This window comes from Aythya fuligula, chromosome 15 (genome assembly GCF_009819795.1).
Source record: "Aythya fuligula isolate bAytFul2 chromosome 15, bAytFul2.pri, whole genome shotgun sequence".
NCBI classification, from domain to species: domain Eukaryota; kingdom Metazoa; phylum Chordata; class Aves; order Anseriformes; family Anatidae; genus Aythya; species Aythya fuligula.
Window position 1 is genome coordinate 924,222 of NC_045573.1, and position 27,237 is coordinate 951,458.

Genomic DNA, 27,237 nt, shown 5'->3' on the forward strand with positions numbered 1-27,237 from the left:
TGCATCTCTTGCAGAGTTTTGCCACAAAGCAGATGTGGCCGTGTGCCTGCATCTGGCCCTGCAGAGCCAGCACCACCTGGGCAGCCCCTGGCTGGGGCCGGCTCCGGCTCCGCGGCTCCCGGCGGCACAGGAGATGTCGGTGCTGTGGCAGCGCCGTGAGCACTGACGGTGCTGCAAGGCACAGAGTAACTAAGGAAACCACAGAGGATGGAGAGAAAGTTGCTTAATAAGAGGCTAAAAAAATGCTGTAAATGGACAAAAACAGAACAAAAAGGTGCAGCCGGTTGGCCCTAGGAGGAGGCGTGTGCGAGTGAGGACAAGGCGCCTCCATTCCCTTCAGTTACTGCTAAATTTGACCCTCTGTTGATTGAGACACTAACTTTGCAAATCAGATAACCTGGACTAACACCACAAATTCTTGCCCTGCCTTGCACCTACAGCTCGGTCTGCAATTGTTTTAGGCTGATGCCACAGGATGATGCTGACTGATGGAAGGAGGCTGAACCAGACAGCTCCAAAAACTGTGGTGACAACGCCCAGAAGAGACAGAAAGGGAGGACAGCTTGGACAGCTTGGGAGTCCCAGCACTGTTCACTATCAGACTTGTCCTGTACTGGGCAGGGTGAGAGCAAGCCTGGAATAATTCATAGCCTTGGCAAGCTCCTTTGGACTGCTGATAGAAACCAGTTTATCAAGGAAAAGGGAAGAATGCTTGATTTTAAAAACACCACCTTGGCTACCATCAATGCAAGGCTGCAGCCACCAGCAGGAACAGGCAATGAAACCCAGCACTAATTAATTTATAATTGCACTTACCTGCATCACTGCTTCCCAGGGCTATGGCACCCATTAGGGGGGCTGGGCCAGGCTCTCCCCCCCGCAGCACCCCTGCTCCCGACACCCCCTCTAATGCAAGCGTGGGTGCGTCAAGGAGGCTTTTCTTCTCTAGTGACTGAAGGGAGGTTCATGGCAGAGTGACAAGTTTGTTAGCAGTGAGACTTCACTCTAAAAGCAGGTGAAAGTCTCGTTCATTGAAAATTTTCTGGGGAACTTTTAAGAGCTGGGGTTAGTGGCCATGGCCAGCCGAAGATTTACAGCATGCAGGCTCTTGCAGCAGAAGGAAACGATGCTGGAGCAGCTACTGCAGCCCCGGAATGAAAGGCTGCCCTTTAAAGCACCTCAGCATTTGGATTTAGATGACAGATAGTAATGGCACCACAGAAGCCATTACTGTCCATCAAGAAAATAATGAACACATGATATAAATTGCTTGGACTTACCTAGGCTTTCATGAGCTATTTCTAACAGTAAAAAAATAAAACACACAAACAAATCACAGCAAGAGAGGGCAAAGGACAATGTTGAGAAAGTACCAACGAAGGGGTCCAAAGAGGCTCTGGAGGAACTGAGTTGAGGAGCTTTCTCTTACAGCAAGCCATGGGGAAGCTGCACGTTTATCGGAGGTACCTGCAGAGCTGGGCTTGGAAAAAAAGGGTCAGAAGAAGAGCTCGGCTGCAGCCGCTGCTGGTGACATCTTCCCTCCACATTTGTGTTGGTGCCAACTTCTACCGGTCAGCAGCAGGCAGCTTGTAGCTGGGTCTTCTGTCTACCACAACACAAATGCAGCAATTAAAAACCTCCCTTGAGTTTTTGAGTGGAGCAAGCAGGAACATAAGCCCACAGCGACCACTGCAAGGGCCGCAGTGTCCCCGTCCTGCTGCCCCGCTGTCCTGGGCCAGCTCCGCGCACGGCCCCTGTGCAGCTCCCTGCTGTGCAGGATGAGCCACGAGTAGCCTGTGGCAACAGCCACTGCTGGGGTGACATTGAAATAGCAGGCACTGACCTTTGCAGACACATCTGCTTTAGTAATGTAACTGCATGGTCTTTACTTTTTCAGCGGGATCACTCCAAGGGCAATCACAACGTTACCTGAAGGCTTTAGCTCAGGTGAGACGAGCCCACAGCTTGCGCTCATTTTGCAGCATTTACAGTGATCACACGATGATCTGAAACTGCACAAAGGCTTTGCACGATAAATACAGAGCTGTTCCAGAGCACTGCAGCACCCTTAAATCAAGCTGCTCAAAAGCGAGTGTAGGCTTGGGTTGGTTTGTGTGACGTGAGAAGGGGCAGTGGGGACATCTGCCCACAGCTGGCTCCTGTCCCTTCATTGCCACTGGGGCTGCTGCTCCTGTGCTGGCTGCAGCTCTGGGTGTTGGGGTAAGGACGTGAGCCTCACGGGTCAGGGCAGGACGGCACGGCTGTCGGCAGTGGCACGGGGTGAGGTGCCGTGGGCCATGTGGCTAGGATGGGCCATCACGCTGTTTATCAAGGTCTGGCAGGAAGGAAGTGGTAATGGGGCAATTGCTGATTCAATTTCTTGAATTTGAACAAATCTTTTTAATCTTTCTCCCCAAAGGATTGGAAAGGTCAGGAAATAGGCAGAATGTGCACTTTCAGGTATCGAAATTAAACTTGTTAAGAAATCCATATTGATTTGCACTTCTGTGAAAAATATTGAAGCCTCCAGATTTAGCCTGGGTATTGATTTTCTCTTTCAGGGGAAAGACATCGGCACGAAGGAAAGATATTACACGTGGCAGTAAACACCTTCAATCACCGCCTGCCCGGCCTCCCTTCACAAACAAGCGCCTCGGTCTCGCAGGGGAGGCTGCGGCTCAGCTCAGCCCCTGCGGCACGGGGGCAGAGGCACGGTGGTGCCCATCGGTGGGGCAGAGGGGCTGCCAGCCTGGGACCCCCAGCTCTGCTCCATGCCGGGGGCAGGCTCCTGCTGGTGCTGGCACAGGCTGCCCGTGGTCCCCATGCAGGGGATGTTTTGCTGCTGCCCCACATGGGGCCGATGGGCTCTGGCAGCGGTACCCAAACCCCTCCTGCACAGCAGCCTCCAGCTGTGGGGTCTCATTTCCAAGCAAGGGCAGCAGCACAGCAGGGTTTGGATGTGCTGCTCTGCAGCCAGGTCCCCGTCCTGTCTCTCTGCCATTAACACCTCCCAGCACAGCACCAGACACAAAGCTGTACGAGTTGTCCAGCCAGCACCAGCGGCACTTTGTGCTGACCGGGGTGAGGTGAGCCGGCTGCACTGGGTGAAACAAAAGGACAACGACATCAGAAGGAACAACAGCTGGAGTTAGGGTGCCTTAGAAACAAACGAAAAAATTCAGCCCCAAGGAAGGCAAACCCGTGCTGTCTGGCTGCTCCTGCACCACCTGCCTCATGGCCACCCCACAGTAAGACCTCGTACTGGGGGCACCTCCTGCTTCTGTTCCACGACTTAGGGGATAAATTAATTGACTTTGGAAAATCGATCCTCTCTCTGAAACAAAGCACAATCCTTTGCTGAGCCATCCCCTGGCTCACTGGCCCTCAAGACAAGCAACAGCAACACAAATTGCCCTGAACGTGGCTTTAATGACACCTGAGGCACCAGGAGTCCTGCGCTTGCCCAGGAGGTGGCACGCAGCGTTCCTGCCCCAACAAATGGCTGCTCCTGGTGGCCACCAAAATGGCAGTAAATAACGCAGCGATGACAGTATTGATCATGATAACAGCACGGTGGGTTGGATTATTAACAATTGCCATGACACGGGAGCTAATCCATCTGCAGCTGGCCACATGTTTTCCTGGCCATCGATGCCTCCTGCTGTCCCAGTGCTCTGCTCTGCTGCCGAGCCTCCCGGCCAGCACGGGCCGCACTGCTCCGCCAGTGTGGGGCTTGGCTTTAATTAAAAGTGCACCCTGTTCACACGCCTCGCTGTTCCTGATAAGGACGCACAGGGCTTCTTACCCGCAGTGTTTGGTGACTCAGCTGGAGAATGTTTTCTGAAGATGTAAGTCTGAAAAATACGTTCCTCTAAGCCACAAAGCGTGCACGTACGTGCGCACAGCCCAGAGGTGAGCAGGCAGGGATGCTTCAGGGCAGGCTCCTGCCCCTGCCCCAGTAACACCGCGTGGGGTCAGTCCCTCCGTGCCCACCGTGGGGATCTTGCTGTGGCGTTCAGCTCACACAGCACCGGGGATTCTGCTCGCAGAGTCCCCAAAGGTCCGCTGAAGGGCAGTCCTCAGCACGCCCCGCTCCTGGCCCTACGCTGACCACATCTGTCAGATGGGGCAGGTTGGGCGGTTTGCTGGGGGTCTGAGGGGCGCAGGCTGCTAGGTGAGCCCAGAGCCACTATCAGAGGTCCAAGGCACTGGGATAGCTCCCCGAAACAACGCTGGCATGTGCTCAGGTGGTCTTCTTCAGGGCAACCACCTGATGAAGGAGGCTGCACGCTGGGAGCTGCAGAGAGCCCTCACAGGCTGATGATCGCTTGCCAGGTAGATGAAAATGCTGCTGCTTCTGCATTTTACACAGCGAGCCCTTTCACTACTTTGTTTTTAAATATTTCCCTAGGATCAGAATGCTACACTTCCTCGGCTGTTTTTAATACATGCAATCAGCGACTGTGGCAATTAGGAGGCCTAATTAGCATCTGAATAGGGCTCCTTGCCACCACCCCCTTGCAATAGTAGCAAATAAGCCCCAAGGAAGCCAAGGCACCCGCCTGAAGCCACGCATGGCCACGCCACGGGGCCGCTGGCTGCCAGGAGCACGGAGCAGCACCCGGTGCTTCCATCTCGCAGAGCAAACGGGGCTCATTGGGCCCCCAGCACCTGTGCTCACCTAACAAACTCCCCAGAAATCCATCAGTTTTGTCAGATGGCTAAATAAACCTCAATTAAGGGACACGTTGCGCCAAGAGCTGCTGCGCAGGCGCTGCCTCCTGCAGCCAAGCCCTGCTCCGGACAGACCCGTGGCCACATGCATGGTGCCAGCCCTGCAGCCCCCCCGGCCTGTGCTGGTGGCTCCCCGTGGGGTGGGAGAGGTGCTCCCCCCGCCACTCTTTGTGCCTAAAAACGTCCAGTATGGAGGGACCCAGAGCATCTCCCCCTCCCCACCGCCATGGGATAAACACCCGCGATGCACGCTGCATCCCGGTGCCCACAGCAGGGTCAGCACGCGTGCCCCATTCAGCCAAGTAACTTGCTTGCCAAACTTGGACAATTTTATTGTTATTTTTCTCGTCAATCTCCTGGTCATGTTCGTTATAGAATCATACACCATCAGCATACAAACCATAGCCAGAGGCCCAGCCACAACTCGGCTTCTCCCAAAGTACCACCGGCTCAAGCGTTGCCTCTCGATTCACCCAGACAGTATTCTGTGGCTGCGCGTGTATTAATTTTAGGGAGTTATTTCGTTTTCTTGCAACATTAGAGATTAATTAAATGCTGGCTAATTGCTACCAGTCATTGGAGGAATTCTGCTCCTGAGTCCTTTCATGGTCAGAATGCACCAAAAGGAGGGAGGAAAGAAAGAAAGAAAGACAGAAGGAAGGAAGGAAGGAAAGAAAGAAAGAAAGAAAGAAGCCCTTTCAAGACCACAGAAATTTGCAAAAGGATGTTTCTTCCAACCCGACATGACAAAATTGAATTCCAAGCTATTTAATGCATGCACGAAACGCCATAAAGAAACCCAGCTCGAGCACTCCATCCATCACAACGGGGGACACGGTTTCAGGAACACGAGCATCGTTACGTTACCCGCTCAGTGCTTCACACTCCGGACTTCCAGGCAGTTTCGCTTAAATGTAACTACCGGATGGGGATTCTCACAGACAGGGCTGTCGCCAGCATTTCCATGGGGACATACAGCTAAGGTAACACTGCGGTTATTATCAACATTAACGATGGTGACTTTGGGAAGCCCCCAGCCAGTCTTCAGGGGCGCCGTGGCCGGGGACGCGGCGCAGCGCGGTGCCCTCGGTGCCGGGGGCGGGCGGCAGTCCCAGCCCAGCCGTGGGGCAGCCGGGTGGGTGGCTCGGGAGAGAAACCCAGCCCCCCGTTGGGGCAGGGGCATGGGGAGCCTGCTGGGGTTGTCCTTAAAAACGGGGTTTCACGGGTTACACCGTCACGAGGATCATGTCATGCAGCCTGACAAGGCGCCTCTGCACGCTGCCCGGCGGCGGGGCCCCGCTCAGACCGGCGTGGTTCGTCTGTTGGCCGGGTTGTTGTGCAAAGACTCCTTGAACTCTTTGGGGATGGAGTTGTGGACCTGTAAAAAACCGTGGTCCCGCTCGGAGTTGAGCAGCGTCCCCATGGTGACCTTGGAGGGATCCCTGGAGAGGGTGAACATGGAGATGTCGGTGGAGGGGATGGTGCCGAAGCCCTTGCTGACGGGCGACATGTCCCGGGACCGCGGCTCGGTGGAGCGGGAGCTGGACCGCCGGCGGAAGCGGTACCGGTAGGTGGGGAGGCGCGTGAAGGCCGACCTCTTCAGCAGCTCCGAGTGCGACTTGGCGCGGATCTGGCGGTGCTTCTCGATGTACATGTGCACGGCGATCACCCCCACCATCTCGGCGATGATGAAGGACAGCGCCCCGAAGTAGAAGGACCAGCCGTAGGAGTAGCTCTTCTTGGAGTCGCTCTGCCCGGGGTCCCCCGCGTTTGCCGAGATGTAGACGATGATCCCGATGATGTTACTGAGACCTTCGGGGGGAGAGGGAGAGGCGCTCGCTCCAGCAGCGGGAGAGGGATGGGGGGGACGGGAGTGTCCCCGCGCCCCGGGGGGGTGCCAGCCCCATTTTGTAAGGGCTGAGGGCTCTGGGAAGCAAAGCAGCTCCGTCTCTTAATTTCTGGCAGGGCCTGGGGACTTTGTTTGGGATTTGGGCAATTTTTGCACTGCCAGCAGAGCCGTGGGGCTGTGTCGTAAGGCTGAGGAGCGGCTGATGCATTCCTGTATTTACTTAATGAATCGATTATGTTCTTTCTGTTGTTTTCTCATCTGCATCAGCAGCTCCTGCCAGCCGAAGGAGGGAGAGTAATTTGTCTCTTTGTGGGGAGAAGAAAAACACAAAATAGAGCAGTTCCTTGAGACAAAGACATTGTCATAAAATAATCAGTGGAAGCGTTGGGGAACAGTGCGCAGAGAAATGAGCAATCCTGAAGGAACGGCCTCTCGAGGCAGAGTTATTTTTCCTGTAGGACTGTGGCAGCCCCTCCACCTGCTGCCCAGGGCTGGGTGCTCCGTGGTGGCCGAGGGCAGATCCCCCCAAAACCTGGCCCATGCTGGGCTCCCCCAGCGACACCCTGTGGGGCTTCAAGGACTTTCTGGCAAGGTGGCCCCTTGGCCAAGGACCGCTGTGGGTTTTCCTCACTGTCCCTGAGGACTTTTCACCCGGGATGGGACCGCTCACAAGGCTGTGCCACCAGCTCCCCTTGTCCCCCCTCGAGTCCCCACGTGCGCACCTGCAGCACACCCGGAGAGCCCCTGCTCCCACCCACGGGGCAGCTCCTACCTGCCGAGACGAAGAAGATGCCAGCGCTGAGGATGACGTTGTGTTTGCTCTTGTAGAACTCGCTGGCCGCCACGCAGAGGCCGCCGAAGAAGAGCAGCCCCACGCTGAGGATGGGGAAGATGCTGGAGGCTCTCACCGCACCTGCAGGGCGAGGAGCGGGGCACGGTCAGGGGCCGGCACCCCCAGCCCCATGGCAGCCCCGGGCCGGGTTGGATTTGGGGACCCTGCTGGGGAGGGACCCCCTGGGCTCGGTGGCACACAGCCCGGCTCACCCCGCGGGGGGCTGGCAGCCACAGGCCGGGTCCCAGCCCCATGAGGATGCCCTCGCAGCCCTCACAGATACAATTCTGGGGGCAGCCCCGCACCGCTCCCCTTGGGTGTCCGCTGCTCCTCTTTCTCCCAAGCTGCTCTCGAGCCCTGCATCAACCACGCAAGACCTGTGATTCAGGCCTCCAGGCACAAAACCTTTAAAATGATGATTTTTTTTTAATTTTTTTTTTAAATTTTTTATTTTTTCTCCTGCACTATTTCAAGGAATTACCTCTTGAGCCTTGTCATGCAGCTAGCATTAACAATTTCCCTCCTCACTACAAAGCACGGCACCTCTGGGTTTTGGCTGTGGCTAAGAGCGGATCCTCAGGATTGCAGAAAACCTCCCAGATCTCAAGGGGCTGCCAACGAACCCACAGGCACTGCACTGCCAGCCACAGGGGTCAGGAACCAGTCACCTGGGTCCCCAAACCACTGCAGCTGCATTTACTTACTTATTAAAATTGTTTTCTGACGGGAAAGGAAGGGGAGGAACATTACCTAAATGAAAAAAAGCCCAAGACCCAAAGCCCAGCAGGGCTGGTGCTGTAGCCCCAGGCCGGGCTCCATCCCTAAATCAGCAGGATTAGCTCGGGCAGGGCCTGTCTGCATGCTTGGGGATCACTTACCAGAGCTATGCAGGGAAGGGTCTTTCCTACAAGCCCTATCAGAAGTTCAGCTTCCAAACTGACTGCAGCGAACAATTAATGCAGCAAATCCCTATCTGCTGCTAAAGCAAAGGCACCTAAAATACACCGTGCCTTGGTTTGGGCTCATCCCTCTCTTAGGGCCCTTATTAAAAGCACCGAGATACAGAAGCCCTATTAAAATGCCATTCCGGGGGCTTTAAAATAGACTTTTTGTTTTAACTGTGGGAGGGGGTGGGAGAAGAACTTAAACGCTCAGCTCCTAAAATTGCACACCGATTCCGTTCGGCACACTCCCCTCCTAGCTGGGTGAGCAGAGCCGATGGCTCCCCGTGGAGAGCTACAAAACGGGGAGCTCAGCGCAGCGCCCGGACCAGCAGCAGCCCCGCAAGAGGGGCAGGGGGTGCCGGGGTCCCTTACCCCGGGGTGTCAGCAGCTGAGCCAGCCCGGAGACCTCAGTGCTTGCACCCGCTGCCTCATATCCCTGCTTACTTGGCAGTGTAGGTGTTAAAGGTGCCCTTCTGCCATGCGGACCCCTCAGCCTGTCACCGTGTTTGCCAGCAGGCTGGGCAGTGCCCCTGTCCCTTCGTGTGGGTGCCTGGGTGGGTGCTGCCGTGCGGGGAGCCGGGGCTGCCACCCCTCGGCCTGCTGCCAGCTGGGGGCTGCTGGGGACGGGGCTCGGGGACAGCGCGCAGAGGGGGACTCACGGAGGAGATACTCGGCCGTGTCCTGCTCGTAATCCGCGTCCTCGGGGAAGTGGTCGATTTTCTTGCACACTCCTCGGAAGGTTCCTGAGGAGACACAAGCCAGGAAGCCTTCAGATCCCTCTGCGCTGGGGGCGGCACTGCACGGGGCTGCCCAGTGACCCCAACCACAGCCCCCCTGCCCCGGGGGTACCCGTGAGCCTCGGTGTCACCCCCCCGCTCCAATCCTCCCAGGGGCAGCCTGCAGCGAAGGGCAGCACCACCTCTCACCAGCAGCACCCACCAGCAGCGGCTGCCTGCCCCTCTGTGCCCGCTAACACCACTTGGGGCGCAGATTGACTCTGGAGATGTGATTTTTGGAGGCATGGGTAACTTCATTCAAATTACCACAACAGGTTTCTCGCCTGCTTTCCATTCCTTGATGCTTCTCAGCTCTGCTTTGTGCCTGGGACGCTGGCAACCGCAGCAGATGCTGGAGAAGGCAGAGTCGCCGAGGGGACACGGCCTTACCCTGCTCCAGCCCCCTTCACGCAGCCCCTGCACAGCAGGCACACGTGTGTACACACACACACACACACCAGAGTCACAGGCGAGTGCCAAGGCTGAGCCACCCACCCCACGGCACGGCCCAAAACCCCGCACCCCCACAGCCCCACGCCTGCTGCCCCCCTCCTCCCGCACCCAAAACCCGGAGCGGGGGCCGAGCGCAGCCTCGCTGTGGTGGGCACCGGCAGCGCTGCCTGGAAGCCCTGGGGAAGGAGACAGATGCTCTGGCATCTGATGGCCTCCCACTTAGCATTTGGGAAAAAAAGGCTCTCTTTTTTTTTTTTCCCTGATTTTCCCCCCTCCTGGCTCTGAAGCAAAACAAAAGCATTTTGCCTTTGAACGCCTGTTTGCTTTGGCTTTCTCTTCGCTGTGCTTTAGGGCCCAGCTCTCTCCTGTGCCAAAGTGGTGCAGTTGTGCCATGAAAGGAGAAAGCCAAGGACGAGCCCGGCTCAGCCAGGTGGCACACTGGGGACTCGGTCACTACAGGAAGGGAATGGGGACAGCACAGGGGGGTCCACAGAGGGGAGATCCTGACAGGTCACACGTGTTGGTGGGGCAGCCTGGAGAAGGGACTGGCTGCGTACAGTCTCTCTTCTTTACTGTTTCTGCTCATCCATCCAGCAGCCTGCTCCGTGTGCTACCGATGTGCAGTCAGAGGGAAATCAAAGGCATTAAAACAACAAAAAAAATTGGCTATGCCCAGTTGCACTTATGGATTTGTTTTGATGGATGCAGCCCGTCCCCGCCTGTGGATGCTGAGCTCCTGCTCCCCGTGGCAGCCCTCCAAGGCACCGAGCGCTGCTGGGGACAGCTCAGGGCTCGGTGGAACTGCAGCACCTCCGGGGTCCGGGCAGCTGCGGTGGGTCCTGTCTGCAGGACTCTCTGAGCTGCCTTCTCCGGAGGAAGCAGCACACAAGTGCCAGGGTATGCCCGGTGCTTTCTCTGCAGCATTGACAAATGTTGTCCTTGACGTTATAAATGGGTAACCAGGCACGGAGCACGGCTTCCCCGAGGTGTCAGGGCAGGCTGAGGTGGGAGGGATCCCTCTTGCCATCCCGTTCGGGTTATGGCCCTTCCACAAAGCTGCCAACGCTCACGCAGAGCTTGGTGCGGGACAGATGGCAGCAGGGGCCCTGCCAGCAAACATCTCACAGCCACATGCTGCAGTGGTGCAGGTCCCGGGGACTTGTCCCCTGCTCATACTGCTGTGCCACCGACTTCTGGCTTGCCAAAAGCCATTGCACGATGCGCTGCTCGTCCCGTGCCCCATCCCTCTCAGAAGAGCTGTGTCCACCTTCACTGATGGCTTTTCCAGCCCGCAGCAGCTCGATGGGAGCAGCTCTGTGTGACAGCAGCGCCAGGCCATGCTGGCTGTGTCCCCTCTCTCGTGGGATGTGCTGCTGGGGGACGGGGCGCAGGGCGAGAGAAGCCATCCTGCACGGCATCCCCAGCAGCACACCGTCAGTCTGCTCTCCAGCTCCAGCTCGGGGGAGCTGAGCATCGTGACAGGCATCAATTAAAGCCTGGAGATGAAGCTCTGGAGGTGGCAAGCTGTCATCCACGCGGAGACGCGGCATCGGAGGGAGAAGCGCCTGCTGCCGTTGCTTTGGGAACTGCGGGCGCTGGGGAGGCTGAGGATGGGCGGCACGAACGGGTGGGGAGGCACCGGGCACGGCAAGGACAGCAGCCTCGGCACAGCCTCCCTCCTCCTCCTCCCCTGCTCCTGGCTTTCCACTCACCTTCTCCTCCCCTCTCCCCGTACCTGCCAGCCAGGCTCTGCCCCAGGCCCCCCAAGCTTCCCCCCAGATCTCTCCCTTTCCTCCCCAGCTGTCACCCAGCCAAGGCAGGTCCTTGCTCTGTCTTGGCACCAGCCAAGCCCACCGCCTGCACTGTGCTGTGCCAGTTTGCTGTCCCTGACCTGCAGGGGTTGCAAAGCTCCCTTTAGCAAGGGAAGCCCCCCCCAGGATGGTACAGGATCTCCTCCAAGTGCACAGGCTCACAAGACAGGGACGTTTCCCTCTGAAATAACCTTCTCAGCAGGCCCATGTGGCCAGCACTCATTATCTGATTAACAAGAGAAAACTTTATCTTGGAGCCACGTGGGAAAGGAGTTTGGAGACCAAGCCTTGGGTGCAGCCCCCCCGGCTGCAGGATGCCATGGCAGGGGTCGAGCTGCCCAGCCTGGGCTGCTGCTCCCGGCTGGGATGTGCAACCCCTGCTGCAGTGCTGCCTGTCCCACCAACACACTTCGATTGCCACAGACATAAAAATCTGTATATTTTTTGAGAAGTGACTTTCCCAGCGGAGGAACAGAGCCTCTGCTCAGCTGCAGGACTGAACTCCTGCCTGCAACCTCCATGTCTGGAGGCTTCTTTAGAGGCAGTGCTCGTGGGGCTCGCGATGCTCCTGGCCGGCCAGCCCCTCACCCTGCAGCAGGTTTGCCAAAATCTGCCCCACCCCGGGGCCAAGGGAGCCCCCCCTGCCCGGGCAGCTCCCCCCGCACCCCCGGGCGCTGCCTTCGGGGCTCGCACAAACGAGGGCCGCAGGGAGCCCGGCCCGGCCCCGCCGCATCCCCTTCACACCCCGACATTTATTTCGGGTTTTTTGCTCCCGATGCTCGTTACCACGGCGACCGCGCGGTCACCTGGCGCGCAGAGAACGCCCCAGCTCCAAAAAAATGCCCGGGCTGCAAGCACACAGTGCACACACAGCGCACAGCACAAAAACACAGCTCCCGGCCGGGGGCTGCAGGAGGGGCTGCTCAAACTACGGGGCTCCACGCACCATGAACCCACCTGGACACAACTCGAAATTTGGGGCTTTCTCCTTGTTTTACAGCAGGAGCCCTACCAACAAGAGCACTGCGGGTGCAAAGGAAGAGGGTTTGGGTTTTGTCAGACCTCCTGCCCACTTTTCCTTTGGCAGGGCTGCAGTCGGGGGCACAGCTGGGGCACCCACCCCCAGAAACCTCCAGCTCCTGCCAGGGCACCGGGGCAGGAGCAGCCTGGGACTCACCGGGACGCTCTCCCGGCTTGCTGCAGGCTCAGCCCCGTACCATGGCCAGCACCCAGGGCAGTCCTGGCCCGTGCACGGCACCCAGCGCAGCGATGCTGCCCGAGGGGCTGCTCGGGGTACAGCTGCCTCCCCAACACCAGCACGTTCCCTGGGGCTGGGCTCTTCTCTTGCTGCAGGAGGAGAAGGCGAGCTGCTGCTGGGCAGGGGCTGCTCTGGGGGTGCTGGGCTCAGCCCAGCCCGCTGGCCTGGCATTTCCACAGCTGATGCCCGTGCTGGCAAAGTGACCCTGCTCTGCGTGCGTGAGTCACACCACCTGGGCTTTAATTCATCTGCTGGCTGGGAGAGCTGGAGCAAAGGCAGAACGCTGCTGTGGTTATCCATTCCCCGCTTAGCTGCCTCTGTGCTGGATCTGGGTAATTTTCTCTCCCTGTCAGTGTGAATCCCGATTAGCCAACTTAGCTTATCGCTGCGCTTCCCTGCCCAGAGCCTGGGCTGTTTGGCAGCTGGCTCCTCTCGCTGTGACTTGCACAGCCCTGCTCCAGAGCCTCCACTTGCCCGCCCTGGCACTGGCCAGCTTCTCCCATGGCATTTTTCTGTGCCGAATAACCAGATCCTCATTGCCTTCTCACTAACCCACGGGGCACATCCATCACACAGGACTGTGAGCAAGCCCAACTCTCCCCATGCAAGTGCATGCCCTGTGCCCCCCAGATGTGCAAACAGACGTGGGCAGTGCCCAGCCAACAGGCAGCGGTGAGGAGCCTGGGGAAAAAAGGTTTGAGGCAGCAAGCTGGAGGAGAGCCAGCCGTGAAGCCAGCAAGTTAATCCTTTGTCGTATTACATTGCCCTCCCTGCTGCTGGCTTGCTTTGCTCTCCCTCAGTCCCTCCTGCAGGAGGGAGTCACGGCTGCACAGCTCGCTGCTCCCCTGCACCCACCACGCAGCAGCCTGATGCTGGCTGCAGAGCCCCACGGCCGCACCGAGGGCAGGAGGAGCATCCCCAGGGCTGGGCACATTGGAGCCTACCAGCAGCCAAGAGCAGTAAAATACCCTGGCACTGAGTGTCCGAGACGTACGGAGCAGGGCGAGCTCAGGATGAATCATGCCCTCTGCGGATGAGTTCACCGCGGCGCTGGGCCAGGCCGGCCCCCAGGAGCGTGTCCTTCAGCAGCTCGGCTCCGTGCTCCCCGTGCAGCCTGTTTTGAAGCCTCTGCTGTGCAAGAGGGCACAAAGCAGCCCCCTGCCCCTCTGTGGGGCTGGAGGAGCCCAGCCTCCCCTGGAAGTGATGGATGAGCAGTGCAGGGGGGGAGCAGCCGGGGTGGGGGGCACCTGAGCAGGTCCTGCTCTCCTGCTCCTGCTCCTCTGGGCCCTGGAGGATGCATCAAAGCTTTGGGCTCCCTGTGGGGGCTCAGGGCAGCACGAGCATCCCCAGCCTCACTGCTGGTCAGGTGCCACCTGCCCTGAGTTGTCTGCTCCTCCCCTCTCCCTGCTCAGCCCCATAGAAATCCCTTGGAAGTCCACAAGAAGCATTTGTTCATGTTCTGTACCACCAGTGAGCTTTGGTTCAGGGTCCTGATTTAATGGCACTGCTTTAATCCAGGGGCACCCCTGGGTGGGCAGCTGCAGGGGTGCCCCCAGTGTCCCCAGGCAGGGCAGGGCAGCCCTCCCCAGTTGAGGAACCTTGCAGGACACTTCACATAAAAACACGGTACGTGAGAACTGGATCACCAGCGTGCAGAGCGGATCTGCCTGATTCCTCCAGCCTCACCATGGCCCTGCCTTTCAGGTAACATTTAATGTGGAGGAGATGAACTCACGTAACACATTTTGCATTCTCTCATTTTGAAAAGGCATCCATCCCCTGCCCCCCGCTGGGCTCCTGTTCGTCCCGTGCTCTGCAGGATTCCTCCATCCCTCTCACCCCGTCGGGTCGGAGCACCCCAAGCAGCCCCTGCCCACCACCAACACCTGCCTGGTGCCCGGAGCGGGCTGCTCTTATGGGGTAATGTTTCCTTTCATCAAGCTTTTGTTGCTGCTGCTTTAGTTCATTTGTATTGCGAAGTACGTACTCTCTGCACTGCATTTATCAGAGAATGCAAAGGCAATTAATTGATTTTATCTCAGGTCTTTTTCCCCTCAAAGCACTTTCCCCCAGGGAGGGTTATTGGAGGGGGGGGGCAGGGGGAAGGAGGAGTTTGCGACAGAACTATGATTTTCATGATGCTGATGGTGGAAACACGGCCAAGAATATTGATCACAACCTGGAAAGCCAAAAGACTAAAAGGCTCTAGTTTGGGTTCTAAAAATCTCATTACTTCTCATCCAGTGAAATACTTTTCAGGCACTGTTCTGGCTGTTGCTGCTCCCTCGGTGTGGGAACTAAGACCTGGGGAGATGAGCAGTATTCCTGCCATCCCCATCCGTGAGTTCAGCCCTCCTGCAAGGTCAAATTTCAGGCCTGGGCTCTTGGCACACCCTGGTAAGCTCAGGCAAGTTGTCTCATGAGCCATGGCCTACAGGAACGGCTATCCCAAAGACAACTTATTGGGCCTAACCTGCATGGAGCATGTGGTGTGGCCACTGTGCCTGAAGTTCTCTGAAATTTAACATCCACTGGAGAAGCAGAGGTCAAAGCTCGGCTACAAAGTGCTGGGTTATGAGCTCAGGCACTCAGCTCCCTCGAGTAACAAGAGCAAGGTACCTAAATATCTCTAAGGAATTAAAACTTCAAGGCTCATCTTTTTTTACCTTCCGCCCACCTCCCAGATGCCTGGGGAGTTGGAAGGAAATTCATCTTTATCCTTCCCCAGCTTCCCGCTCTGCAAGGGATCCCGAGGCTGTTTGCACAGGGTCCCTGCTGCGGAGCTGCAAAACCTCGGGTGGCTGTGGGGGGCCCCGCCACCCCCACAGGGACAAGTGGCTGTGCCATGGGGATGGTGGCACTGAGCAGCTACCGCAGGGCACTGCTCCTGTCCTGGCAAGAGGCTCTCAGCCCCAAAAGCACCATGCTGCTGCCAGACTGGGCTGAGCCTGCACCATCTGCCCAAAAGCAGCTCCCTGCAAACCCCCCCAGTGCTCCCAATTTAAGCGGTGGGCACAGACTGAGTTTAGGGCCGCTGTTCTCTCATATTGGGCAATGCCCCAGCACAGCAGAGCTCTCCCAGCCCTCGCTGCCAGTGTCAGTCACCCCAAGCCTGGGGGCACCCCTGGGCTGCTCCCCTCTCCCCAGGAGCTGGATGTGAGCAACGGCGCCCGCAGGCAGGCTGCCGCCCCCAGCTCCTCTGAGACAAAGCCCAGCACAGCGCTCACCTCCTCACCGCTACCTCCTCAGCACAGACAGGATTCAAACGCAACATGAGCGGCTTGGGGAAGCGAACGGAAAGTGGTGGGGCTGTTACAGGCTCCTCAAACCAGTGGCGAGGGCAACTCAGCTGGAAGAGCTGCTTGATCCGAGGATGCTGCCGAATGCACCTGAATGCCTTGGGTAGGTGTTTGCTCAGCTGGAGCTTGCTCTGCTCCCAGAGCCACGGCAGCCTTGGGGACTCAGGTGAGCAACCTGTCCCCACCACAAGATCAGCTTTGTGGCCCCCCAGATCACAGGCTGTCACCTCTTTACAACGCATCTGCTTGCACAAACTTCACTGGCGAGAAGTTAAATTAAGACGAAGCATGCGCGATGGCTGGAAAGCTCCCTCTGCTCCTTGTGGGTTGGGATGGATTCCCCAAATACTGCCCCAGCAGCAGGACACCCCCCAGGACACAAACTCACACCAGGACCAGCTCCCCCCAGCACATCCCCACTTCCCACAGTGGCCCCGTGCCAGATCCCCAGCGGGGCGGTGGCGCAGAACCTGGCTCCGTCTCTTTCACACCCTCTCCCCCTCTCTGTGGTGGTGGTTGGTGTCTCAGCAGAGTCACCTACACAGATATGCATTTTCTGAAGGATTTTTTTTTTTTTTCCCTGGTAAAAAAGCAGTGGAAAAACCCCAAGTCAAATTAAACAAGTGCAACAGCAAGGAGGCGGCAGAGGCGGGCTCTGCGGTTACAGCACCGGCCGGGTGCTGATGCTGCTTCAGACAGGAGCTGGAACATGTGCAGCAGAAGTGCAGCAGGACCTGGCCCCGGGTGGCGAGGACCCACGGCTCGGGGGGCAGGGAGCAGTGCCCAGGCTCACGCCCCCCAGCCAAGGCTGACCGTGGGATGCCCCAGCCTGGTGCCCGCTGCCATGGGAAGCTCAGCGAGGCACACGTGGGCACTCCGGGGCTGGGGGTACACAGAGACCTGCTCTGCCACATGCTGCAGCCCCCCACCAGCTGGAGATGCAGCCCTCCAGGCACAGACCCCGCCAAAGGGTGAGCCCAGAGCTCTGTGTTGGAGCTGGGGGGACCCAGGCATCCCCATGGGGGCAGCTGTGGGCACGGCCAGGCTCTCACACCAACGGGTGGACTGGGAACTTCTGCCAGTTTTAGCCAGGGATGCTCCAGCGCCCAGCATGTCACAGACTTTACTCCCTCAGCATTGCTAAAAGGGAAAAAAAAAAAATCTACATTTTGACAGTGACTCATCATCTCCCATTCTGGAATCTGTGGGGTTGCTACAACCTACACAAGGCACTTCAGAAAAGCAAAACAATTCTGAATAATAGAGGAAAAAAAGTTTGAAAAGGATGGGTAATTTCTAGCACTCTTCGAGGGTTCAGCTTTGGTTTTCTCATTATAAAAGTAATCAGGTAACGCACCGGAGCTGCCTTTCAGGTCACCCCCACGCTCCCCTGGGTTTCCTTCCCATCAGTTGAGCTCACCAAGGACCACAGATGCCCATCGATGGAAGCAGCTGCTGGGGGTCGGGGGCTTTCCCCCCCAGAGGTCAATGCAGCAGGGCAGGGGTGAGATGGGGACCAGGACAAAGCCCCCGTGGCAGCTGGGGAGCCCCCAGGGCACCAGCACCGAGAGCAGGCTGGGGGAGCTCCCAGCACTCCTGAGGAAGCCATTTCTTGTTTCGTCTTTAACAGCAAATAAACATTGATTTTTATTCTGAAACGTAATTGACATTGCCATGATAGCAGAGTGAGGGCTGGTGCCACCAGAATCAGTGTAAATAAGCCACGTGCTAGAAAGTAATGAGCTTTGCTGATTGAGTTTATCCTTTTAAATTAATACAACTCCAGGATTTTTTAATCTTTCGTTTGCCAGCTCAGAGATACTGATGGCAAGAGACAGGCAGGAATCTGCCAGGGACCACCAGGGCAGGACCCAGCCCTTGGTTGTTCCGCAGACACCAGGTTCGGGTGGGTTAACCGAAAAGTTTCAGGGAAGGGTTTGCCCCCCAGCCTGGTCTGTGGCTGTGGGTGGCTGGGGTGGCCAGCTCAGCCCTGGGAGACTCCTGGATGCTGAAGCTTTCTACAAACAGGACTGGGGAAGGCGTTTCCACCTGGCAGTTGGGAAATCTCTGCACTGACCTGGGGGAGGAGGGCTCATCTCAGCCCCCTTGTCCCTTCCCAGCCGCTGCAGGGAACTGCCCCATCTGACCCCCCACCAGAGCCAGCCACATACCCCCAGGCCCCATCCTCACCCTTTTGCCATGCCACCCCATTGTCTGGTCACATTAAACCCCAGGCTGGGGGGCTGCTGAGCGCCCATGGGGGCTGCTGTTGGCAGCCGAGGTGCCCAGCACAGCTCTGCCGCCTGCCCCACGCTCCTCTGGCCTCTGCCAAGGGTTTGAGGCCCAGCTTCCACCTCCAAAAGCCGTGCAACCCCGGTCAGCCCTGCAGATGGGACCAGGCACCATTACTGCAATGCTTCATTGACATTCTGCCCAGTGTCAAGGTTGGACTCAGCACCCACCGGACCCAGCACCCTTCCCCACTGCTCCCAGACAGCCCTGCAGCTCCTCTTAATGCTGGGCTCCGCTTCCCCACGCCCCATCCCGCTCCTCACGATCATCTATGCAGCCTTAATGGCCTCTCATTTAACTTACTGAAACTCACACCCTCTCCTGCTCTTACTTGGACACAAATCCCATGCCCCAGCTCATGCCGTTTTCTCTCCCTTGGTCTTCCACTGTGACGCTTTTTGGTCCTCATTGCCGCAGGTCCCTAACCCAGCCCCACCTTGTTCGCAGCCATTTCTCCCCATCACGGCCATTACAGAGCCACGTGCAGGACTCAGGACTGTGCCCAAACTGCCCCTGGTCAGCCTGCTGCCCAGCTGCTCAGAAAGCAGCCCTTTAGGGGCGACCCTCCTGCATGGAGCACAGCAGCTCCCATCCGCCGCCCGCCCTCCAGCCAGGACCAGCCCCAGGGCATGAAGCCAGCAGCAAAACAGGAGGGAGGAACCAGGGCACAAACAAGTCCTCCTCCAGCATGAAAATGAGTGGTGAGAGCAAAATTTGTCAGGAAAGCAAAGGGCAGACCTTTAATTGCCTGCACATCACGGCTGCAAGCTGGGATAACAAACCAAAGGGACGGGACTGGCTCGTTTATTGGAGCACATTTGACCCGTGTAGTGTTTGTGAACCCTATGGAGAGATCTGTACAGCCAGAATGCTAAAAAACAATGAAAAAACCCACTCAGAAAGGACAAGGTGGAAAAAACAAGGATCAAAAATTAAAAAAAAAAAAAAAAAATCCTGTCTGAATTAATGGCCACTTGTTTAACCAGAATTAATATATAGAGAAGGAACAAGCTGTGGTGCTCTGGTGTCTGCTTCAGCCCCCTGAGCTGTACCAGAGGACAGATTATACCAGAGGCTGCTTAAGTACCTATTTATAATAAGTAGGAGAGAAAGCTGCATTATGATGGGAAGCTGGAGGTTTCACTTCACCAGTATTAAAATGTCCTCTGAATTTCTAAAAACCTATAAATGACAATTTCATAGCTCTGAAGCATGGCATCTCACACAGGGAGCGCTATTTTAGACTGTGTTGACAGCTGAAGGGGAATGGATCAAAAAATTAAAAACTAGTTGCTGCTCAGGTCCAAGGAATCGTGGCTTGATTGCACTTCTTATGGGCAAACAGAGTGAAGTTCAAGGCACTAACATATATTCTCAGTGCTTTAAAGGCCAATTCACAGAGCAGAAAACAATTATAAGCCAAATCAGTTCGGAGAATAGATTTAAACATAAAAGCACAGCTGTGAATAGGGAATGATTTAAGAGCGTTTTACCCCCAAATTCACAATGGAGATGTGGGTTTGCACCAGTTTAAAAGCTGCCTGGTTAATATGTAAACAGCCGTAAAAATAAAAACATGCCCAACAAAAAGAAGAAAGGAGATATTCATAACTCTGAATTTAAATCAGCAACTCAAAATTGTAGAGCGCTGATAAAGGACGCAAACAAACAGTAGAAAAACCATCAAAACATCTTTCCCTGATGCATTAGGATGAACAACAACAACAGAAAGGAGCAATGCTATCTCCTGTTCCTAGACAAAAACGGCAGAAGCGTTAGTCACAGGACGGAGGAACGTTAAATAACTGTTATAACAAGTGCGACATTTCATATGCAGCAGAGTCACATCCCAGCATTCAGAGATGCCAGAAGAGCCGAGCAAGCAATTAGCACCGAGGCTTCTGCAGCTCTGGGGGGGGGGGGAGAAATCAGCTCTGCCAGGGGTCCTGCCCCAGCCCCTTGCCAAGGGGGTCCCCAGCCCAGGACCTGGAGGTCGCTGCAGTCAGACCTCCACTGGATGGGATGTTCCCATCATCACACATGGAGAGCAATGACAGGACACCCAAAACGAGGACCACAAACATGGGGACAGGGCTGAGGCCACTGGCAACCACTTGCCTTGGTGCCACCAGAGGAGGACACTGGGGACATGCAGGCGAGGAGGGACCCAGAGAGCTGGGGCAGCCCGGTGAGGTGGGAGAGCTGAGCTGGTGCTTTCACCCATCACAGCGTGGAGTAACAGCACCAAAAGGCTCTTCCCTATTTCAAGGTGAAGGGACTGCTTGGGTGTGTTGCTAACAGCACTGTGTGCTCGAGGCGGGCATTAAATGGCAAGGTTTCCAAGAGGCAAAAGGCTGGGACAAAGCTGGGATGAAGCACTGTGAAGAGCCCAGCTCCCACAGCACGGCCCACCCGTCCCAAGAGAGGTCTCTACCCAGCAGAGAAACCACAACAAGATTTAAGAGGGGAAGGTGAAGCCTGGCCAACTGGGCTCGGAAATGGGCAATATTCAGGGTGAGAGCAAGCACTCAGCTCAGCAGGGATCATGGCCCCAGGCTCTGGCACATCCCAGCACAGGCAGGACTGCGGCTCCCTGCCTGCCCTCCTGCATGCTCTGGTCCCAGCCCCATACCACTGATGCCCAACTGCATTTTGAGGGCTGTGAACAGTAAATCAGTTTTCAAAGGAGTCACACAGTACAGACTATCAAGGCTAAAAATATGTAAATCGCCATGGAAAGCGCTGTCAGAGCTTCAGCGAGACTAGGAAGATGCCAAAAGGCAATTTAGAATTTTTGAGCTCACTGCACGAGGCATTAAAAAGGTCACTATTTCTGAAATAGGGATCTTTACAAATAAACACATTTGCTCAGGACTCAGTGAGTCATGCTGGAGCGGAGCACAGAGCATTTCCAACCTAATGCTTTTGACAGGCCACGAGCAGGGCGATCTTTTCATGTTTACAGTTCATCAATAGTTTTTACAGCCACACAGTCAATCTTTAAAGCACATTTAGCCTGGGAGGAGGCTTGGCAGGTTGTTTTCCTTGCAAAAATGATATTAAATTTCTTTTTTCTTTCTCTTACAGTGCTGATTTGAAGCTAAGTACTTGAACTTCAAATATGGGATTGCCACTCCAACACCTGCTTTTTTTTTTTTTTTATATACTCCTTGTCACTTCTCCCTAACAATATAAATATTTGAAGTTTTCAGCTGATGCACTAAAAGGGACTGCATCCATCAAAACCTATTTGTTTCAGGGAGCTCAGGGGGCATCGTGCTGCTGGGCTGCTGGCACAGGAGCAGGGACGCTCGTGAAGGGCAGCGGAGGCTCTGCTGGTCCCTTTGGCCAGGAGCAGGGAAAGGAAAGATGCCTACAAAGAGGCACCTCCCTGTGCACAGCCACATTCCCCAAAATTCAGAGCACTTTCCATTAAGCAGCACCTATCCCAGCTCACCGAGCCCTGGAAGACTTTGCCACTGGGAATACTCCTGAGCTGTGCGAGCAGCAGCGTGCTTGGTGCCTGGGGAGTGGGGACAGGGAGGGCTGCAGGAGCAGGGGGGCTCTGCCCATTACATGAGGGGCACCAGGGCACCACGAGCGCCTTTCCTGAGCCACCCTGGGCGATCATCTCCCCCTCTCCTGCCTGCATGTGGGATTTTGCTGCCTCAGCCTCCTGCTCTGCCCACCCACCTGCAGGGCAGCTCTGCAGCCTGAGCCCCCCGAGCTCCTGCACTCACCTTGACTGCAAAAGGGCCTCAGCTTCCCCCAGCACCTCAAAGCACATTGCGCTTTGCTAGAGAAACTGCAGGGCTTTGAAACAATTCCAGCTCCCACACGGCTCTTCCCTTTTCAGAGGCAGCAGCCCGATATAGATTTGAGGAGGGGGGGAATGAGGAAAAAAAAAAAAAAAAGTAAAAGACCCTGAGAAGCACAGGCAAGCAGACAGCTCCGCAGCTGGTGCCAGAGCTTTCCATTTCCTTCCCACTTTGCCTTAATTCACGCACCAGAGCCCACCCTGCTGCTGTTGAAGCTAGGAGATGTTTTGCCATCAGCTCCGAGCACAGCAGGGCCGTGCCCCCCACTGATGCAGCCACCCCCACCTGCGCTGCTCCTGCAGGTGCCTTCCCCTGCCCTCGGTTCAGGCTCACACAGGGGGCACAGCTTTGCCCCCAGCCTCACTCAGCTCACGGCACACATCCTCCAGGGAGAGCAGTGCCCTGTGGCAGCACTTTTAATGGGTCTGTCACAGCTGCAGCTCAGCAGCCCGCTTTATGCTCATGGCACACACCTGCCCTCCTGCTGATGCACCTGTGGTGGCTGGGGCTGGGGGAGGCACCAGGCTGCGCCCGAGGGCAGGGCTGGGGCCGTCTGCGAAACTTGGGGCCAGCCCCAGTGCCTGTGCTGGGTGTCAGGGCCCCTACCACGGCCCTGGAAATAAGTTCTGCATGAGAGGAGCTGAAACGACACGCAGCCAGGCGCTGCTACAGCCTGAGAGGAGCTAGCTAAGATGAAACCCAGAACCCAGCACAAAGCTCTCAGATGCCAATGGGACATTCTGCTTTTCATACTTTGTTGCTCATTCTGGGGGTGAGATCTGTCCAAACTGACAATGCAGACGGTTTCTAAGTGAGTGTCAGCTCTCACCTACCATGAAACCCCCTTGCCTAAGAGACAGGACCGCTCCCTAGCCCCCTGTGGCACAGCAGGCAGTACCCGATGTGAGCACCGAGCTGCCGCAGCTTTACCAGCACCGAGCTGGCACCAAACCGCAGGGTGAGGGACACCAGCTCGGACATACCAAGAGCAGGTGACGGCTGTGGGCACCTCACAGCTCAGCAGGCAGCGTGCCACCCGCCGCACACCCCAACGCGCCGATCGCTCCCCGGGGAGCAGAGCTCCCGCTCGGTGCCGACAGAGCGGCTGCGAGAACGCGGCTCCCGGCGGAGGCGCTGACACGTCTGTCTGTCACTTCAGCCGTCAGGGAGCTGGGACAAACACAGAAGCCACACGGCACACGTCTACATGGGTGCTGGGGCTCATCGCGGCAGCCCCTGCGGGTCCTTCCCACCGCACCCTCCTGGCCGAGCTGCAGGGCAAGCGTTTTATGCAGCAACACTGGGGATCGGGGCAGGCTGGGAGATGTGCAGAGTGGATATTGTTGAAAATGAACATGATGAGCATGCACAACACCCCCCTCAGGGTCTCATCGCCATCCCCACGCCCTCACTGGAGCGTGCTTCAATTGTTTGGTGACAGAGGCAGAAGGTACGGGTCCTGTCTCCCCCCCAAGCGAAGGGATCTCACACCTCGGACTGCCATTTTCCTACCCTGTTAAAGGCAGGATCACTCTTGCCCTTCAGCTTTTCCTGTTGGAGGGAAGGCCAAAGAGTTATGCAGATAAAACACTTTCCTCCTTGGCTGGAGCCTACTGAGGAATGAGAAGAAACTCCCCAGGAGTGGATGGAAGGAGGCTGCACGAGGCAGCCAGCCCATCCTCAGCCCACTGACTCACGGCAGCACCTCAGGGTGGCGGGGCCGAGAGGCGAGTCCTGCTCCTGGGAGGCCTCAAGGTGCTGCCCCCATCCACGTCTCCCCAGCTCCGCACGGCTGCTGTGCTGCGATAAGGCCGGGCGAGCAGCACGCCGCTGCCGGCAAATGGAGGGTTTGGCAAGGATGCTGCACAGCCTGGTGGCAGTCACTGCCTCGGCTGGCTGCGAAGGCAACGCTGGAGCTGTCGCAGGCTGAGGACAGCACGCAAAGACGACGGGGAAAGGGCAGCTGTGTGAGGAGGGGGCAGCCACCCTGCCCGGTGGAGCGGGAGGCAGCCCGGCGGCAGGGCAGCAGGCGGCTGGTGCAGCCCCTTGTGATCGCCCGTGTGTTGGTGTGGTGTGATGTGCTGCTGCTGCGGGGCACTGACAGCTGCCAAAACGTGGGTGAACAGCAGCCAGCCTGGCACTGGGGGGCTGCTCCAGGCTCCCTCCCGACCAAGGAGCAGCCCTGTGGGGAGGGAAGGAGGGGGCAGCCCCGGGCCTGCAGGGTGGGTGTGGAGGACACGAGTGGCACGACCAAGGTTCCGGCAGCATAAGGCCATGCTGATTTTAAAAGTTAAAATGAGAAACGCTTTAAAAGGGTAGTCACTTGGTGGTAACCTCTTTGGGGGTTGCTTTCCCCTCCCTTTACGGTTCCAGGCACAAATTGAGAGTAAAGGTACAATTATGGGACAATTACCAAATCACCAAATAAACTGGAAGAGTGAGCATTTGCAAGGCACGAGCCCAAATGTCACCCTCAAATGCTGCATTTTGTTAGTGTTTTCCGCAGGCTGAGTCACGCCTTGTGCTGCTCATTCACCTTCCCTGAGCTCAGGGATCTGCCCCAGGGCCGTGACTCCTGCTCCCAGCCCGATCCTGCCCTTGGAACACAAACCCTGTGGCACAAAGCAACGCCCGGAGCCCCTGTGAGGCAGCAGGGCCACTGGTGCGGTGCTGCTCCTGCTCCTGCACCTCACAGCTGCTTTTCTTGCCTGCTCCCCGCCTTCCCCTGCCTGCCTTGCCATCGCAGTGCGACCCTGCTCTCTGTATGATAAAGCAGCGCGGCTCCCAGTAACCCGACGTGGTGACAGCTGAGCATCCTCTGCAGCCCGACAGCGCCAGGTTTGTCTACAGATTGTGGTGTCAGGAGATAAGAAACAGGCAATATCTGAGAACATCATCATGCGATATTACCTGTTCAGCAGCCATAATAATTTCTCCTTCCTCTCTCCATGATGACTATGAAAAAAAAGGATATTTTCAAGCCTGACAAATGCAGTCATCCAGTGTGCAAGCGAATTTTGAAAGTGTTAGGAAGACAAACACATCTCAGCTGTCACACCACACATTTCAAACGGCAGCAAAGCCCTGCTGTGTTGGGACTGCTCCACCCGGGCTCTGTTTGGCGAGCTGACCACGGCACGGTGCAGCCCCAGCTCAGGGGGGCAGCCCCAAAGCATGGCCAGAGCAGCAGGGGTGGAGGAGGGACGGCAGCACTTCCAGAATTAGTATTCCTGGCAGCCACAACCACGCGTGCACCTTGACTGCAGCGTGCACCAGCCTCTGCGAGCCTGGCGGCCAGTGGCTCGTAGAGAAATGCAGAATTCTGAGTTACCATACGAGCACTCTGTCACCGTGCTGCTGTGGTGATGAACGAGCAGGCATTCACTCACGGGAGCGCTCCTCGGGCAGCTGCTGCCTTGCATCCCCTCCTACCTCGGATAGACGAGGGCCCACAGCTGCAGAGGGCAGCCAGTGCACAATAATTTTGGCTGGGAAATCCCATGCCCAAGCACTGGTGCGCTGCTGGTCACACGATGTGCCTCTGATTCAGAAAACGTCCAAGAGAAGTTGATGTTCTGCAGCCTGTCTCCGATGTAACCAGACCAAAGGACATCGGACAGCTCAAAGCACGGAGCATGCCTGGCCTGAGCTTCCTATCTTGAAAAATTCTGTTAAGTAACTGCTGAAAGCAGATGGTTAAAAGGTAACACAAATGCCAGATAAGAAAATGTATGAAGCGCCCCTGAGTCACCAGGGCTGAGCCTGGCAGCCCACGACACGAGCAGTGTTTGCACTCACGGTTGTGTAACAGATCCCCGGCACGGCGAGGCAGCGTGCTCGTGCTCGCTCCTCAGCACTGCTCCGAAACCTCTCCTCTCTGCAGAGCCCCGCCGATGCACATGAGCCAAGAGAAGACACCAGTTGTCACCCAGGCGCTGTCATTCTTCACCACAGCAGGTGTCTTCTTAATCAAAGAAATATCTCGAGACGCCCGCTGCTGCGTTCCCCCAGAGCGAGCCGTGGCTCGTTACAGACCGTGCTGGAGGACTGCATGAAATGAATGGCAACACGGCTGTGCTCCCCAGGGTGCTTATCCTTCAGAATAGAAGCAACAAAACCTCGTGGTGCTAAGCTCAAGTGCAAGCCAGAGTGGAGCCCCCAGCGAGCCCCTAGAAGGGGACGTGGGAGCCTCCATCTCAACACCAAGCCTCAAGCCAAAGTGCAGCCAAGCACCAGCTGCAATCCTCTTCCAAGGGTCACGTAAACAATTAAAGTGACTTTTAGATGCTGCAGCACAGTTCCTGCCCTTACCAAGGTTGGAGCAGGGTAGCAGGCAGGCAGAGCCCCCCGGTTCCTCCCAGCACCCATGGGTGCAGGGAACCCTTCACCGAATGCGCACCCGCTGCTCGCACCCCGTGGCACGTCCCTGCTGGCTGCCTGCGGCACATCCCGGTGACTCCATGAGTGGGGTGGGCACCTCCCCTTGGGCATCTCTGAGGCACCCTCAGGTGCTGGTGAGAATTCCTAATGGTGGATGCGCATCCAGCAGCCACAGACCTCGTCTGCAAGGTGAGCCAGGGATGGAGCCCGGCCTGCCACGTGCCCACCCCGTATTTATGGCCTAATCCATCTATAGAATTATAGGAGCAATTCTGATCTTCCTGGAAAAGGAGGCTGATGTCTATTTATGAAGTGTACCTGGTGTTTATTAAAAATCCATGGGGAGATCCATGTGAAAACCAACCACTGAGACGCAAGAAGCACCGAGCAAGTTTAACACCGTGGCTGGTTGCCCTCAGCCCATCCCAAGCAGCAGGGGCAATCATGGGGGCTCGCGGATCTCCACACCTGGCCCCTCGCCCTGCACCGCTGAGAGGTGCCGGCGGTGCCAGGGAGCGTGGTGTGGCCAGGCTGTGCCAGTGGCCGGGGAGGGGTCTGCACCCCTGGGACCAGCCATGAGGGTGCCGTGCGCCTCCTGGAGCTGTGTGAGACCGGCACCAATGAATCCACCCACACCGTGCCGACCTGCACACTATGAAAGGCAGAAAGCTCCTGCAAAGAGAAGTGATTTGCCAGAGCTGTGTAGCTCTGTTTGGCGGAGCCAAGCGTCGCTGCTGCTCTCCCCGCTCCCCGTGCGCACGGTGCTGGCGTTGCCACCCCGGGCAGTGGGC

At 56.9% G+C, this 27,237-nt stretch overlaps 1 protein-coding gene across 1 annotated transcript in view; it reads right to left on the bottom strand.

Moving 5' to 3' along the window:
* Positions 1–5,055: 5,055 nt before the first annotated feature.
* CACNG3 (calcium voltage-gated channel auxiliary subunit gamma 3) overlaps positions 5,056–27,237 on the bottom strand; it is a 29,093-nt gene continuing 6,911 nt past the window's right edge. The window contains exons 2-4 of the mRNA XM_032197566.1: positions 9,019–9,102; positions 7,356–7,496; positions 5,056–6,546 (exon numbers count right to left, since the gene is read on the bottom strand). Of these exons, the coding sequence (XP_032053457.1) occupies positions 6,035–6,546; positions 7,356–7,496; positions 9,019–9,102 (737 nt within the window). The 3' untranslated portion in view covers positions 5,056–6,034. The remainder of the gene's footprint in view (positions 6,547–7,355; positions 7,497–9,018; positions 9,103–27,237) is intronic.